Source organism: Hemibagrus wyckioides, linkage group LG08 (assembly GCF_019097595.1).
Source record: "Hemibagrus wyckioides isolate EC202008001 linkage group LG08, SWU_Hwy_1.0, whole genome shotgun sequence".
NCBI lineage: Eukaryota > Metazoa > Chordata > Actinopteri > Siluriformes > Bagridae > Hemibagrus > Hemibagrus wyckioides.
Window position 1 is genome coordinate 19545446 of NC_080717.1, and position 18790 is coordinate 19564235.

Genomic DNA, 18790 nt, shown 5'->3' on the forward strand with positions numbered 1-18790 from the left:
CTTACAGAGATTTTAAATATTGTGTCAGAATTTAATAAATTAGTAAAACATATTTTGTGATAAATAGACAGAAATATATAGACCACATTCCATTTCCTCTGTAATGTAAATGCACGTTCAAATCTTCTGGTGTGTTTCAAATGCCACATTGAGCTTAATGGTGCATCTCAAGAGGAACAATATGCAAGGAAGGATAACACAATTTTTAATTTCCAATTCATCATACTGACTTAAATGATTAAATTTGAATATAAAAAGGTAAACCAGAAATTCACTGATCGAGTCAATTTGTTGCAAATGTTCCCATTATATAAAGCTCTTTTCTTTAAGTGTCCTATATGTAGTGTTTCATAATTTGAAGTATGTTTAAATGGGAGTGATATGGTGCAGCGTTTTATAAACTTACTTTGATGCTGCTGCTAATGGACCCGAAAGTAGAGTCGGATAGCACTTCTTTTTTCTCCTTATTCTTCCCCTCGAGCTGTATCTTGCCATATACATAGGCTATGGTGTACGTCTTTGTGTTTTTAACATCTGTCAGAAGATCACACAGGATGCAAATGCAGGTTTATTAAAAGATCAAGCGAAGGATCCAAGAGAGTGAAGCAAAGTCAGATTGAAAAGCAGGCAGGCTTGATGGTAATCGACAAACAGAGGACATTAAGCTAGAGCAAACTCGTAAACTATGCTGAACCAGAACGTCAATCAGAAGAGACATCGCTGGCAGAAAAAAGGAGCGAGACAGTGCACTTAACAGGAGAATGTCTGTGATTTTAAAGGGATTTGCCTGATTGAGAAAAGATCTACAGGATTAGTATCTCATGGTTTATGTAACAAATCACTTGACAGTGTCTGTAATTTATCATCAGATTGAGGATCTATGAAAAATAGAGTTTGTGTCATGAGTGATGAGTCAAGGCTGGCAATGGCATGCCATCTTCATTTGTTGTTTGCTTTTTTTCGAACTCTTTTTTTGAAAGCTATTTTAAAGTAGCCTACATAAAAAAGGTGCGAGAAACTATTGGACTTCAAGAGACGCACATTTTTGTACGTTATGGTACATGTTGATCTAGTTTACTAGCTAGCCAAATATCTAGGATAGCCACAGACATAAAAAAAAGAACAAGGAATCATTCCTAAATAAATGGATTAATTAAAAGAGATATTAACAGATAAACATCAAGTGTATTTTAAACCAGTTGTGATGACTAAAAAGAAAGGCTTGTCAAAATCAAAGGAACCATATGGCTTATAGTACTGTAAAAGGTCCATTTGCTAGATTCAGTGCAGCATGAGCTTCTCTTTCCATTACTCTCTTCCTCATACTCATCTCACTCTCATCTCTTTTATATCCTGCTCTCCTGGTTCAGAGCCGATGAGTTTGAGGCCAATACCCCTGGTGATAGAGGAGCTTCAGTCAGAACACACACTTTTGGTTGTGGAAGATCAAATAAATACCGAGCTACTTGACTGTTCTCAGACAGAGCTATGAATATGCAGTAGAATGAAATCCAATAAGATCTTTGTTTGACCTATATATTCAGGCTGGGTCTGTTGCAGAGGTCAGTTTATTTCCCATACTAACCTCTTGTGACTTGTGTTAGTAGAGAATGCTTCACATATTATATCTATTTTTAAAAACAGTGTGATTCATGGATTTATTGGAGTTTGCGCAACATTGAGCATTTATTTCATTTCTTTATTTTTATTTAGATTATCAAGATTCATGGTTCAACCAGCATCACATATGCCAGGGCACAATTTCTGGTTTGGCATATGTGATTATAAATAATTTAGTATTTCACTTAAATTTGGAATCTCAGTTGGATTCAGATGTGCATTGATTTTCAAATAGGCACAAACATCTTTTTTTTTTTTTTTTGTGTGTGGCAATCTAATGATCATCATTGTACTGACAAATTTTTAGCACATCCACAATACACTAGAGTGCATCAATCTTTTGAAAAGCAAATATTTTCTGCTGTGCATTCTCTTGAGGCTTGTAGTGTCATTAAATATAGCTCACATACCTTTTTTGAGGAAGTGTATGATTCATGCTCTGACAGTGATATCTTATTGGTAGTTAGAAATGTATGTACTTGAAGAAACAAGACATGCTTGTGTGTATATACCCATATACATGGTAATTAGCATTCTCTTTATAATTAGTAATTAGTATTCTTTCATTCTCTCTTGACACCTACATATCTCAAGCCAATTACCAGGTGAACACATTTCAATCAATCTCATGTGAAGCCACAATAGGGTAATGAGCAGATGTTTTTGAGAAAATTGTAGTTTTTACATCTCACATGCAGTTATAGGAAGTAATAAGTTCAAGGATTTTTTTTTGGACTCTCACATAGAAAGTGTTGAATAGATCAGAATTAAGACTAAACATTTCCACAGCAGTGAATAATACTGCACCGGGTGATGAGGTCATAGGAATTCAGAAAATGAAAGGATGTTCATGTTGAGGTAATGTGATTCAGTGTCACATTAAAGCAATGGAGTGCAAACTGCATCAGTTTAGAGGAAGTTAAAAAAAAAAAAATCATTGCAACCAAAAAAACACATAGTAAATAGTCAGTTACTTTGGAAGGAGATTTGGTACATTCTTGATGTATTTTTCATAAACACTTCACTGTCTGTCATTTAAGTTCAAACAGCAACTTAGCAACTTAGCCACTGTCAGTTTCAGCCTTAAATTATGGACTCCAGACTCAGTAGTAGAGTCTTCACCCTATCCTTGAGAAATCATGAGTTCATGTTCTTACAATGCCACCTGTGGATTTCAAGACAGCATAATTGGCCTTAGTCTCTCAGTGGTCTCTCAGAGATGACCCTCTTCCATGTCTTTGCTCATATACATGATTATAGTTGAAGTTGAAGACCACAATGTTTGTTGGTGCATTGGTGCTTGAGTTCATTCATGATGATTTCTTTATTCCTTTAATCTCTAAATGAGGTGTAACCTTCATAGGAATTCATTCAGGACACACATTCATATTTTCTATGCACAGGACCTGCACCATTTTCTACTTTCTATAAACCCACTCATGCTCCGTTTGTACTGTGCTGCACGACGGCACTAAAACTACAGAAAAAAAAAAATAATTAAACACAGCTACACTTCTAATCTTTACCATAACACTTACAGAGTCAGAACAGAGTGAATTGGTTGGAAGGTCATTACCACTAGGAATGTATCCATTGTGTCTTGAGAATAGTGTGTATGTTAGATTAGTGTTGCATAATTTACTGTAGATTACTTTTTTTTTTTTTTTCGCTTTCTACCTTGCTGAGCATCAGAGTCACTGGACTGTTTCTATCTTTCACACCTGAGTGCCTTTTTCAAACTGGGAGAATGTATCTCCAAATGGCATTAATAAAAGCAGTGAACAGTTGCTATGCAGCCTCCAGGTCCATATAACCCATTTACAATAAGTAACATTAGGTGTGTTTTAAATCGACATAGTACAGTTTTCTGAAGCCAGTCATTACTGACATAAATTTATGCCACATGTTTGACATCAGCCATTTTTGCTGCATCTGCTAGAAAATTTACTATGGTCTTTCTGAGTTTTCATTATCTAGATGTCCATGTTGATTTAAACAAACAAACAAACAAACAAATAAATACAATTTTCACTGCAGTTTACACCTACATGATTTTGTGAATCCTCTGCTCACTTACAAAAGAAAAAAAAAGTCATGTTGACTAGTCAGTGTTGCATATCAGGATCTACTGTGACTGAAATATATTTGAATATTCTGGAGTTCTAATACATCCAATGGCTTCTTAACGTTTCCAGCTATTAAGCCACTGAAATCCATATAGCTGTCTAAATGACAAGCAAGATCTTACACTTGACTCTTGGCCGTGTGTGTGTGTGTGTGTGTGTGTGTGTTTGATAAGGGATCAAACTGTGCAGTTTCTCATTGCTCATTGAAGACCAAAAGCTCATCACCATCCTTAAATCAGAACCTCAGGTCTAATTCTTTTAGGGAACTAGACACCTCAAGGCTTCTACTAATATTCTCCCTAAGTATCCGATGAACCCACAGCTCTAATTTAGTGCAACGAAGCAGGCATGCAGTGTCTGTGGTTCTCAATTGCAAAAGCTTGTGAGCCGAACAGACTCCAGTTAAAGAACCCAGATGTGCTTGTGTTGACAGGAGCTTGCAGGTAAAGAAATCACAATGATAATGAAAGTCATTAGTAAATGAATGTGTTTCACCTCCAGTACCAATGTCACTCAGAGAAGCTGGGTATTTGGTTACCGTTGGTGAAATTACTGTTAAAGGCTGCAGGACTGATTCTTTTACCTCACCTAGGGTCGGCTGAGATGAAAATTGTCTGTACATCCAGCTCAGGCTTATCAGGAATACGTCCCAGAATATTCATTAGAATGTTAATTAGTAGCATTCTGTCTGTTACCTCTGCTTCCACTTCCACGGTGGCTGTTTGATTCCAACCACATGACCACATGCTTTCTGTTATTTCTGCTTTCTGTTTCCAAATCACTTTTTTTTTTCTGCTAGACCAGGCTCTTTGTCTCACTTCGCTCACATTCGCTGCTGTGTCTGAATCGGTGTCTCAGTTGAGCAAGCATTAATGTTAGACTTGCAGCTTCTAGTACCTGCTGCTATCAGTGGGTTTCTGACAACGTATCTCTGTTCGTTCCCTGTACATTTTTGTTTAGCACAGTTGTGTGGCTGAGATGTGAAATAACATGGACATGTTCTGTAAATGTTGTATAAGGAAATGGAAAAGCAACCATGTGATGTGTGCAATCAGATGGCACCCACATAAATAAATGGATTGGGCCAATACATTTTTTCTTCTTGCCTGTTCCATGCTACAGCTTACATGTAGCTATCACATGCCATCAAGAGTGATGTTCTCTAATGTACAAGGTCAGTTTGAAATACCAATTAGTTGCTTGATGCATTAATTCTCCACATATTGGCTGATGCAACTTGCATTCTTGCCCTGCGCAATATACGAATAATCCTGCCTTGACCCCACAGAGAAATAATTGCATCTATTGTCTCTGTCTCAGAAGATTATTCATCCAATTCTATTGGAAATTCTTCCTATCAAGTAACTATCAGATTAGTTATCTGATACGGCTTGCATTTAGAGAAGATGGAGACAATGGTTGATCTGCGTCTTCATCTCAGACTAATTTTCATTTTTTCTCTTAGTGTGCTTGCATACTAAAACATTGCTATACCATGTTTTCTTTCGTTCTGTTTTATTTTGTTTTACTTATTTATTTTTTTCAGGTTCTACATAGCAAATTTCCACATATAGTCATGTATCTGGCAAACAGAAGGAATTGTATACTTTAAAAAATCTATTTGGCTTCTGTAGTGGATTTTCTTGACAGGTTTGTGGCTCTTGCCTGGTCAGCTAATAAGCTTTCTTCACATTTTTGGCCCTCATTATCTGATTTCAGGATGAAGAGATACTGGGCTGGGTTAAGTGTCTAACAACTTCAAGACATTTAGTTTTAAATAACAAATGTGGAATATTTTAACACTAAAATTGCTCAGCTAGAAAGACTGCTTTGATTTTGGCTAATAAACACACTCCAGGTCTTAAAAGCTGAAAATAAACTTGTAGGAAATATTAATAATTGTTACTTCCTATTTCCACATTAGTCAAGTATGTACTAATTATGTAAGACTACAATTATGTACACCTGGTACTTAATCCCCCAGTGAAGCTTTCTAAATTATCCACACGAACCGGTGTTGGTTCTTTATTCTTCATCTTCAGGAATCGTTTAATACTAGAGAGGGTTGCAGTGGATCCAGAGTGTGTTGCAGGAATACATCCTGGATGGTCATGGCAGTCTATCACACAGTTCAGGGCACCATAAACACACACACACACACACAGACATGCACACACATACACTTAGGGTCATTTTGTTGAACTCTTTTTAACTAGAGAACAAAAAAAGGAATTTGCCCTTTTTTAGGTTGAAAGTAGTTCAGCATTGAATTTCTTTAAAAAATAAATAAAAATAATTCATTTGTTTATATTGATCGAAAATGTCTGATAAGTTGATTTTCATCCCACAGGCACCAGTGAAAGGCCAGTGTACTGGTAAAAAGGGTTAAACATTTCATGTCCACATTTATATCACCTAAAATTTCCTCAGTTTAATATAACCCAAACAATTAGACTACATACGTACTATGTAGAAACCTTTAGTCCTGGTCTGTATTCGTCTCAGGAAGTAAGTAAGGAAGCAAGGTCTAATTTTGGCATGACCATTTCTAACTCTTGTGGCACATTTTCAATGAGAGTGTATGGATGAAATATAGTACCTTCACTGGTAACCTGCTGATTATCTATAATCTGGGGCACTGGCAATGTTATATTCAGTTTCTTGACTCCTAGCGCCCAGACTACAGCCCAGGATACCTGGATGTTACCTTCCATGGAATGTAGCAGTTCTACACCAGAACATATTTTTATAAGATATGAGGCTTGCTTTTGTGGCTCGGGCCTCACAATAATGACTTGTACTCGACACTCAGCTCAGAGAGATGCATTTGAGACAAAAGAAAGTCGAGGAAATCATTTGGGGTCTGTGCCCACGCATATTTCTTATCACACTGCATGAAATCCATCTTGGGTCTGTTCTGCCTACACCATTCTGTAGTGGTCTGTAGACTAAAATCTGCTTGTCACCAGTGGGAGCTCCACAATTTCAGCTAATGAGAGTAAGAGGCTGGGTACTCTGTATATGGGTCTTTGTATTACAGTTTATGTGCTTCACCAGTCCATCTCAAGGCTGTCTTCTTTCTCAGAAGCAATTTTTTCTGCTGTAAATGTTGCAAGACACAGCTCAGGCAGAGTCATTTTTCACACTGAAAGCAAATTAGACGGATGTAGCAACCATTTTGATGGAGATCCACTGTCTGTTGAAAGAAGGAGAAAATATTCACCAAATTATTCGGAATGAGTGACATTCCCTAAGTGAACTGTTTCTTGTTTTCTCAGAAAGCCATCGTTTCATACAAAACCAGCCCTGCTCTCCATTAGGGAGATCTTGCCTGAAGGGAAGAGTTGATTTTTTTGACATGAGCAGTGGAAAAAACATGACATCCTTTAACCACAATATGTGTCATTTTGAGATTGCAGTATTCTACACTTGAATGAAGAGTTACTTCCATCCATGAGCTAGCGTAACGTAAAAAAAAACAAAACAAAAGCGGCTATCACCTCATCAGTCTTATCAGGGTAAGAAGTAAATTAATGAGGCAAGCTTTATGTCAGAAAAAAATACAACCTGTAGCCACATTCTCTGCTAAGAATCTCATTAACTAGGTTTTTTGTGACTCTTTACTAACTATCATGTGGGAGGGAGAAATAAAAAACAAATTTACAGTGTTCCTGATGTCATCAAAGAGTGAGTGATGCTGTAGTGTGGTGGATGTAAAAATAAATCTGGATTAATTGGATATATATAATACCTGCATGCATCCATTAGTCTAGCTGATTGCACTGTGCAGCATTCTTCAAGGTAAATCTGCAAAACTGACATCAACATAAAAGTAAAAAACAAAAGTATCTTCATTACTTGCACCTTGAAGAATGCTTTCTCTCTCTTTATGTATGCATAAGAATGTATATGTCCAGAGAGAGAGAGAGAGAAAGAGAGAGATTTTTATCGTCTTACACAGTACATGCTGCAGATCAGCTACCCAGATGCTATTGTAACTACAATTCTCCCTATATCTGTCTGTCTCTCTATATTACAGGAGACGGCACTGAAACCACCACTCTATGGCACACTCTGTGGCACAGGTACTACTCGCTCCCACAGGATAAAAATCAATCTCTAGCTGCCATATCCTAAAGAGAAGGGAGAAAGAGAGGGAGGGAGAGGAAGGCACTGACTGAAGAGGGGAAAAACAATCGCATAATGTACACGTTCTGCAGCCTGAAACAGGACCTAGAGAAAGGAGAGGAGAGGACGGCCAGGCTATTTTCACTGAGACACATCTTGTTGCCTGCTTGCAGCTTGTCAGAATATCCGCTAGTGATTTTGTAGGAGAATTCGAGATGCTTTGTTAAATCACTTTTGTGCTCACTTACTAGCCTCCCTAACGAAGGCACAAGACAACTCTTTGGAATAGCTTTTTTTTTTTTTTTTTCCAGCCTGTTCACTCACATGGCATGTACACTTTAAAACAATGTATAACCTTTTAACGGTTCTTCAATTGCCCCCATCCCTCACCTTAAAATTTCTGTCTCGACCCTACAGCAAAGATGTTTCCTTTCAGGATTACAAGTAGAACCCTTAATAATCAAATAAACCTTTAACCCTAGTTTCCGTACGAGTGTTATGTATTTAACTGCGTAAGTCTGTGGTACATGTTGTTTTCTTCCTAGTACCTAGAACTTGTCAGGAATTTGAATTTTAGTCTGTATCAGTCTTGCACTCTACGGATCATGTAGGCTTCACGATCTACTCAAACAGTTTTTTTTATAAGATATTTACTTTTAAATACCAATATTTTATTAATTAAAATGCACATGAACATGACGAACTTCATTTATCTTATTATTATTTATGAAATTCTGTAGCTGCAGTTTAGTCAGTTCTAACATAGAAAATTGTATAAAACATTTCTATTGTATTAAAGTCACTTCTGTAGATGCATCTGGTATTAAAACACACTATTGATGCTTCAGTAGTGAATTATTATCCAAACAGCGCTGCTAAAATTTAAAAGGAACAAAATTGTTCATACACTGTTACTGTTACACATACACTGTTAATTATTTCAAAAAAAAACAGATAAGGCTATGTAATTATTGTTTTTTTTTTTGTTGTTGTCCTATAACGGTTCTACATGGAAAGGGACAAACTCTGTTGTAGGGTTTTAGCTTTAAGGGTTCCCCAGAGGGGCAACCGAAGAACCCAAGAGGGTTCTAAATTTTTTAACAGTGTAAAATAGTTATGTACAGGATGTCTATTTCGATATGTGTTCATGTACTATAAATTCAGCACAGTCTTTGTTGTCTGGATATTTATTGATTTGTTTGCAACAGATTTTTTAAATTAGACAGTTCAGCAACACTTTGATGTTCAGGGTGCTGAATTATTTTTCTTTTCTTTTCTTTCTTTCTTTCTTTCTTTTTTTGTTTAATCTCCCATTCGGTGGTTTTGCTCACAAAAGCGCTGACTGCTAATTTCTGATGTTGAAGTCAGTTCATTTTCCACATGACCTCTCTGATTCTGCTCCTCTTCTTCACTTTACTTCACCTGCCCCGGTGTTCTTCACCTATTGATGCCATCTCCATGCAAGTCAATAGTAAGTGCATGACTTGACATGATCACTGCGGAGTCACTGCGGTATCACGTATGTATCACTGTGACACAGGGTTCGACAGCTGTGTCGTTCATTCAACATTTGCCACATATTGAAGAAAAAAAAAAACAGTTTTTTAAAATATATATATGAAAGTAGAAGAACAGTCAGATTTATATCTGTTGTCTGTCAGAAATCCTACAGCAGAGTCAGTATAACCTGTGAGATGTATTTATTTGCTATCATATAGACAACCCTCAGGCAGTCTATAATAAGACTCGCTAGGCTTTAGGTTGAGTATGTACTCTGAAATGTGTCATGCTATTCTGAATCTGACGTGCTATTTATTCCACATAAGAAACAAGACAGAAAACTGTTTTTCCTTTATGACGTACAAAGATTAAAAAAATAATAATAATAAAAAAAAATAATTAACAATTCAAGCTTTACATAAGAAAGCAATAAAGTAAAACCAGGATCATCTGTGAGCTGTGATTAGATTTGTATTTATTTATTTTTTATTTTTATTGGAACACTTAAAGTCTGTACTAGATTAGTACAACTTTTTTTAATAGGCCACAGCTACGTTGATGTAAGGGCACCTTTATGCAGTCTAGTGAATCATTTCCCAGGGTCTATAGATTCCCTTGATATTACGTAGAGAAGCTTTCGGGCACAACGTGTTGACCTTTTTTTCCATGGCAGAGGTGTCAGATGTCTTAAAGATATTGAATATGTTTCTATGATGTTAGAAAACAGTATGCCTCATACATAAAACTGTAGCACTGTGTAACAAATTGGTAGATTTACCTGACTTTTTAAGGGAAAAAAATATATATCAAGAGCTATTATTATTATTATTATTATTATTATTATTAATATTATTATTATGTGAGGGAGATGGACATTATCACTTGTCAAATGTAAAGTACAATATGCACCTTATGTTTTTGTTTGTACTCTAATTTGCCAATGTGTCAGCTGTATATAACTGTTTTGTTAATGTATGTTTGGGCTTCTAAACTTTATTAAAGTCTTTTGCATCGTACTGATTTGCATCTCCACAAATCATTTTGTCTTTTAGCTTCTCGATCGAGAGCCATGTGACGTCAAATGTGACACTTTATTAAGATTTTATGCCAGTGCATAATTATAATAGCAACTTGATTCCTAACAAATACAACAAAATTGCGGACCTCCATTAAAATTCCTGTGAATTTTGTAGAAAAACTGGATTATCGATGCGATATAAGGTGCCTCAATTTTGCATGGTGTTTCACTCACAATCATACTTAATAATACAGTAATCCCTGATTGTAGGTCATTTTCCCAAATAGTAAATTTAGCATTCTTTGCATTTCCCTTGCAACCAGTGTTATATCAAAGGTGTTATTTTGAGTGCAAATGTAATATGGTCAGGTTAATATTCTCTAAGATCACTGATTTGACTGTAGCTCTGGGGATTGTTGCATGTGTATGGGGACATTTTTTATTTATTTAGCATTTTTGAAGGTGTCAGCACTTCATATCAGTCAGGGCTAAAGCTGCAACTATGTTTTTTTTTTTATCATTACAAAATCTTCAGGATGTGAATAAGAGAGAGAGAGAGAGAGAGAGAGAGAGAGAGAGAGAGAGAGAGCTGATATAAGTGATAACAGGTATCAAAATGGGTATGCCACAAAATGGGTATTGTTTTATGGGTATTCCACAACATTAAACATAGCTATAAATGATAAATGGATATAATTATGATCTTGATAATGTTTTAAAGTTTTTCTGAAAGATTTTTTATTACTTTTTTGAACAAGTAAAGCACACCAAACAAGTACATACACATGAAGACATGAAGATTTATAGCTAAGTCCAGTAGAGAAAAGGGTGTATGTATGTATGCATACTATATATAAACAAAAAAAAAACAGATTCATAAATAAACATTCTAATGCAGATATAGGTTAGCATATATAACTATACAATTCTTATTCTTTAAGAAACCATTCTATAAAAATCTTAATCTCTAATCTGTGTTAGTCATTAATGGTTAATAGTTCATGCAACACCAGGTTTTAAACATGTCGTGTGTGTTGTGTATTCAGTGTAATTACAATGAGGTTTTTTTTTAAAGATATTTATACATAACTACAATTTCATCAGTTCAGACACTTTCTTAAAAATATCATATTGAATTCTCTTATAGCCTTGAGTAGATTATTACAATCTTGTAGAAGTGGTCCTGTAGGATATTTATATCTTGTCCTTTAAGGCAATTCCTATAGGAATCCATAATGTCCAATATATTAAAAGAAAGGGAATTCCAGGCCTCCACAGTTGCAGGCCTGACATTATTGAAATATTGTTGAAAAGTCCAAACAATTTTATATTAACACTGATCTTGAACCAGTTTTGTGTAGTTGTATTTTTCACAGATGTAAACAAATTACAGTGTGTTTTTAATGAAAATTAAATACAAATTGGAGTCATGCTTTAGAAGACCTGAACCTGGATTAGGTATGTAAAAAATGTCCAGCAAGAATAGCAAGAATTTACATGAACATATACACATATATACACATGAAGAAAGGTACCTAAGATATTATTATTATTTAATAAATAAAAAGAAAAGAGGAATAAAGAACACTGGGATGTGCTGTAATAGGAAAATAATCAAGTTTGGGGTAGTAACACATCACACATCACACCAACCTGCCATTGACTATTTTCCTAAAACAGCACACCCCATTGTTAAATATTCCTCTTTTCCATTTATTTGTTAAATAAAAATAAAATCTTGGGCACTTTTCTTCATGTTTTGGAGTTGCTAGGTTGTTAGGTTTGACGTCTTTGGTTTCACGTAAATTCTGTATTCACATCCCACCAACCTGCCATTGATTATTTTCCTATAACAGCACACCAGTCATGGTTCATTCCTAACATATCAGTTTTGGCACCACAGACTGTGTTTAACTTTAAGCAGGGTCCTTTTTCTTTCTCATAAATGTCTTGTATTTTCTTTCACACATCAGAAAAGTGACATGCAAGATATTAGAGGTGTTAAACAGAACCTACATCATTCGACGAAATCTTTCATATATTTACTCGACAAATAACCGTTAACAAATAGAAAAGTGTTGTGCAGTTGATACACTGTTGCCGTTATTAGAGTATAATTCAGTCAATTTAGAACCATTTAGAAATGTACTTTACCTCTGCTCTACTATTTTGCGTTTCTGCCATTGTGTAACTGAATTTGATTGATGCAGCAACTTTAAAAAGGTGGCTTGTAAGCTACAATTTAGTGACATCTGTGTCCTGCATTTATCAGTAATTCTCAGAACAAGTGCATTGTCCTGATATAGCTGCTCTTCAGTGGTCGGTGTGGGCCGGATAAGGAGCAATGGGAAACAATTTAATTGCTTATCAAAGTTACTCTATAATGCGCGACTGGAGAGCTAATCATTTCCCTTGAGGGAAATGTGTCCTTGGTGATTAGAGAAAATAGTGCACATGGTCGACATTGTGTACGCTCATCTTTTTTTTTTTTGGAATAGGGTGTGCAAATGTCAGCCTGCTTTTAATAGCTGAGTGTAAACCTGAAATTGTCTCTCTCTCATCAAGCAGCTCATGGCTGTTTTTGTGTTATGTGAACTATAAGTGCTAAAAGAGCTTTATCACATGAGCTCAGGGGGAAAAAAATCTGTTCTGAAATGATAAACAACTTTATTATCATATATTATTTACTTAATGTAGTAATCTTTTCTGTTACATTTTATATTATAATAACATTTAATATTATATTTTATATTTATATTATATTTATTACATATTATTATTATTATTATTATTATTATTATTATTATTATTATTACAAATAAGTATGGTATGGACCTCACTATTGATTACAACTTTGAAAATAATTTGATTTAATAATAATAATAATAATAATAATAATAATAATAATAATAATAATAATAATAATAATAATAATAATAATAATGCAATGCTGTCATATTCCAGATTGGATTCCATCTGGAGTTCTGGCAAATGTCTCTCTCTCTCTCTCTCTCTCTCTCTCTTTTGTTTTTTTTTTTTGGGGGGGGGGGGGGGCCTGAAGATTTGTAATCTTACAGATATTCTTCATCCTCGTTTTGGGTATTGTGTTACAATAGAACAGAAGAAATGATCGGTGGTTTATCTACCGTAAGGTGACTTTCAGAGGCGATCCAACAGTTGCCCAAGTGCCAGTGGCTTAAAGCTATTCGGATGCTCCATCGCTGACATGCCAGTGCATTATTTATAAGGTCCATGTATAAGCTTTCATCGTCAGATGGTGTGCATGTAATATGCAGAGCCCAGATCTGCTGAATCTTTATACATGCACTCATAATAAGCAAGTGCTGATAAGGAGACTGATTAATGAAGCCTATAATGTAATGGCTCAGATAATGGAGGAGGCTGCTTAGCCATGACCGCTTAGCCACACTGTGCAACCTTGAAAATGTTAATGTGTGCACTCAAATGATTGCAGTGGCAGTCAATTGAAATCCACTTTTAAGATAACTGTAGCTTCGTGCATAAAAAGATAGTAGATGCTAGTTTAATGTCAAAATAAATCCCAAGACTTCAAGTTTGACTTAACACACCTAGTCATATAAGCTCTAGTGTTGATTTCTGGACACTTGTAGTCTTAAAGTTAGCTTGAAATAAACATATGCCAGTAAATGCAGAGAAACAAGTAAGTGAATTAAATGGGAAATCTGTTTACTCCCAGTGTTTAAAAAGCTTCCTTTCAAGCAGGTAGGTACTATACTATAACTTGAATCATGAATTAATAAATTGGATGGTCCTCAGAATGATAAAACGCATCTTGAAACAGGCCTTCCGTTATCGAAGTACTGAAAAAAGCGCATCAAAACACATGTCCTGAAATCATATTCATAATTCATATTGATCTGATCCTGTATCCTTTGTGTTACACAACACAAATGTGGCGGAACAGGGCCAGGGGTTTTGTAGACCGGGCAAAGCTGTTCATTGTTATAAATGATCGGATGCATCGGGGAATTAGCAGAGCAGTTACTGTGGACTGAGAGTAATGGGCTCAAGCCTCAAAGCTTTGCTGATGGTTGGGGTAGCGCTATTTATGCATGCTGTGTGTAGCAGTGCAGGAAGCAGGAAGAATTTCACTCCCCTTTTTTCTGGCACTCAGGGCAATGCTGCAACCTACTGCTGCCAAAACTCTGCCAAACTGAATAATTCAATCATTCCTCTACCGCTGTAGTGTACCTTTGTCTGCACAACAATCAGCAAGTGTTTCTCAAAACTAGGATGAAATAGTGCGTATTGGTTAACTGATGCAGCAATCTAAAAATTCATTTACAAAACAATGTGAAAACTATTTTAAGCTGCATTGATTTCCATACAATTGCCGCGTGATAGGTTATACAAATATACAAACGACACCCGCGGATGTAATAAATCAACAGTTCTTCATAAATATGGATTTTTTTTTTACAGTCACTTGACATATGCGCTCTAGCCTTCTGCAATTACAAAACACTGACTGCAGATATAAGGAAAACACACACACACACACACACACACATACACACTCACTCACACATACAAAAAAAAAAAACATTCCATAGCCAAAAACTCTGCTTTTACCTCAGGGTTGACATTAGAGAACACAAAATCCTCGCTTTAGCTGTTGGCGAACTCCAGAGATTACAGATTGCTTTTGAACACGATTGTCACTCATGTAGATTAAGGATCAAGAGGTTGCAGATGTATTCTGTTCTCTAAAAGATAGACCTCTTTAGGATGACAAACTCTTAAATGAAACTGGGAGAGAGTGTTATTTGTGCGGAAGCTATTGAAGAAATACATTTCACTCAAACAAGGGATCAAAATTCAATTCAGAGAGCTTGCTTTGCTTTATTTTATTTATTTATTTATTTATTTATTTATTTATTTATTGTCAGACTAGTTCTCTTGTATAGTTTTCTGACTGGAGACTGCCAGATTTTTTTTTTTTTTTTTTTTTTAGAAATTTAATCGAATGCTGTAAGATGTTGATCTTGCTATTGTTTCAGAGGAAATTACATGTTATTGAAGTCTCTACTTTAGTATACTCTCTTTAACACAAGTTAAAAAACATCCATCATAAAGTTCTGATGTATCTCACTCACTCTCACTCATCATCTCTGCTGAATATTTGATATCCTATCTTGATTTTCCATCTTTTCTTACATTATACTTTATCTCTGTATGGTAAGTAAAGCTGAAGTCCTTTTCAACAGCAGCATCTTTAACAACGCTTGCCAGATTGCAGTAAAATTTTCAAGCCTGTTTACTCTCAAAATCCACACAAAAAAAATGAATTTAGCCCAAAAAAAAAAAAAAATTGGGCATTGAAAAAGGGAGACAGATTTTACTTTTTTTTTTTCTCAGCTTTTGCGTGGGATACAAGGTCACCGGTACACACATTTCTGATGAACAGACAATATCCAATACCCTCCTTTCCATCACCCAATCTTTGCAATATATTGTACAATGAAATAGTACATCATATACACACTGTATGCACTGATAGACACATTGTATTTTTGTACTAACCCAATTTGGCAGCTCTTTTCACCCGGTATACTACTCCTCCCCCGAGCATGGGGTAAAGTGATTCCTGCCCCAATGGGCCTCTATTATCTCTTGTCAGAGCTCTAAATTTTGAGCTCTAGTCGCAATAATAACTGTATGGGACCTTAATTGGACAGTGAGTACACTGCTTAACAATCGTGTAACATTTAGAAAGGTGAGCAAAACAATGGAAGACGAGCTTTGTTTATCCAATGGCAACATTTATTAAATTCACTTTAAAAGGTAATTGTTGTTTTAACAGATTTTAAAATATATGGAGTTATTCATGAGGGCTTTATGTACGTTAATATTTGTTGAATGGATGATATGGCTGGCTGATATGCCCATATGAATTAACCACCACTGTTTTTTTGTAGAGTTTTAATCAAGTGATTCATGTCAGATATTGGCGTTGGTATAATATTTTCAAACAGATAAAAAATAAAACTTAAGCTTAGCTGATTTGCTTTTACAAATTCAAGTGTTTTCTGTCAGATCCTCTCCAAAGAAGGCATACAGTGTCTCTGTGCTTTTCCAGGATGTTATAGCCAATTGGGTGTTTGAGAACATTCACACAAAATCTTGGGCAAACGTCTGAGCATGGGCTGGGATAAAGGCAGGTTACAAGATGCAGATGAAAGCCATGTCTTTGGCCACTGTAATCTGGGTAATCCGGTACAGTGCTTTTGTTTTGCATTTGCTCAAGAAATTGGGTGACAAAAAGAGCGCAGAACCATCTTAGAATAGTTGGTAATCTGGTTTGGATACAGGAATCAGGGGGGTTTATCCAGCCTTAACATTTGCCGGAGCAGATGGTAGCAAGGGGGGTCAAAGCTACAGAATTTCCCCAACTGGCTGTTGGGGGAAGAAAAACCAAAGGACGGTGAATGGTAATCAGAGTTGTTTATTTTACCGCTTGACTCCTTAAGTACTTACAGTCAGATTATCGGATTTCCTGGGGATAATCTGAGGCACCGGACAATTGCCTTTTACGCATCCTGAACACATCAACCTCACAAATGTGTAAAGATGCACACAGACTCTTAATTCCTGATTAGTCCTGATCCCAACACTGCTAAAATTAACTGGTAGGGTGCTAATCACCACACCTCAGACATAGTCTGCCTGGCTCTGCTGGCTTCTGGATGCAAGACATGAGACCCAATTACAAGAAAGGTTTTGATCAGATACTCTCTGATCAGAATAGCGTTTGGCCACTGAAAGACCAGTCATTTGCAGGCCTCACAGTAAAGATGTACACTATGTAACACTGATATTAGTCCAAGCCATATTTGAGCTGAACATTTTATTTATTCACTTTCAGTAACAGCTTTATCCTGGTGAGGGTTGTAGTGAATCCAGAGCCTATAGCAGCCAGTCCATTCCAAGGGACTATACACACACACATTCATGCACTCATTCACATTTAGGGGTAATATGACGTAGCCAATGTATCTACTGAACCCGGAAAAACAAGCCCCCACAGGCAGTAATCCCATCTCTGGAACAAACCAGGGTCCCTGGTGCTGTGACGTGGCAACACTACCCACTGCGCCACCTTGCTGCCCCTCAACATTTTAGTGATAATGTATGTAAAAGACTAGGCCTTGGAGTTTAATGAAACTTTCTGTTCTTGTATTTTTATTTTTTTTTTTTTGGTGTGTCTTTCTGAAAGACTAAAAATCTTGCATGCTAAAGCATTCTTCAGTTTGTACCTTTGTGGGAACCCTACAACAGAGGGTTTCCTGTTCACAAATACTTCCCAGTAGAGCTCCTTTAGAATTTCTAGATCCATTAACCATCCAAAGAACTCCCAAGGAACCCCCTTTGTGTGTAATGAAACCAACCACCTATAGATGTCTACTTTTTGGAATACAGTCGTACACACATTTAAACCTGAAGATCTGTGGATACCTTTATCCTAACCTCTATCCTTCAGCACTCTCATCTCTCAGGGAGTAGACATCTGCAACAAAGGCATTTTTTCCTAATTAGCCCAATGCATTGACTAATTGGGGCTTAGAGCAGCAAAAAAATGGGTCTGTACAAAGGATGTTTGCTCGTCATATAGCCAGAAGGCTATAATGATACGCATCTAGGAAGGTGAATCTCACTATAATAATGCTACACTGTGTGTAAAATCTAATTTAATTCAATTAGCATGTTCTTTAATAGTGAAAGAATGTGTAATTAGGGACTGAATGTCCAGACTGAATTTCTCAGTCAGTCTCAGTCAGGTAAAAGAGAATGTTTCTGAGGTATCTGCAAGCTAGAAAAAAATCTGATCCTGGAGAATGTCTTTCATTTTACCTCAGGGTTCGTATTAAAGAGTACAAAAATCAGTGTTAGATGAACTCCAGAGGTTACAGACTATATTTGAAGCAGATCAGGATGTATTAGCCCTATGTGACTATTAAATGCATAGATTAATAGCATTACCTCTGTCTGTATCTTTGCCAGTTTAGTGTTCCAAATATCCATATCTGTATCTGTGTATGGATTTGAACCTGAAGTGGGCGTGGCCTAAACTGGCAAGGTTTTAATTCGTTCTTTCTTTGTCCTACAAGCCTCGTATCTGATTGCTTGCTCACGCATGCATGAAAGCACAAACCTTCAGCTCATGCAACATTTGTGATGGGAATAGGAATAAAGTGCCTCTTGTTCATCTCTGTATTTGTGTCTGTTTGGAACACATTATCTGTTCATTTTGAATAATACCCCCCACCGCCAGTGAACCATCAAGCAATTAACATCTAAAGACTTAAAGGGGATAGAGATTTTTCAGCGAACTCTACTCTTCACTGCTTAGTTCATT

The 18790-nt window shown here is 36.2% G+C and overlaps 1 protein-coding gene across 3 annotated transcripts in view; it reads left to right on the forward strand.

Annotated features, from left to right (window-relative positions):
• pcdh11 (protocadherin 11) overlaps positions 1–18790 on the forward strand; it is a 193138-nt gene that overhangs the window by 20716 nt on the left and 153632 nt on the right. The window contains exon 4 of one of the 3 annotated variants that reach the window (XM_058398043.1): positions 7786–10349. The exons of the other annotated variants lie outside the window; for them this stretch is intronic. Within the exon in view, the coding sequence (XP_058254026.1) occupies positions 7786–7869 (84 nt within the window). The 3' untranslated portion in view covers positions 7870–10349. Of the gene's footprint in view, positions 1–7785; positions 10350–18790 lie in introns of those variants that run through there. 3 annotated transcript variants of the gene reach the window in all.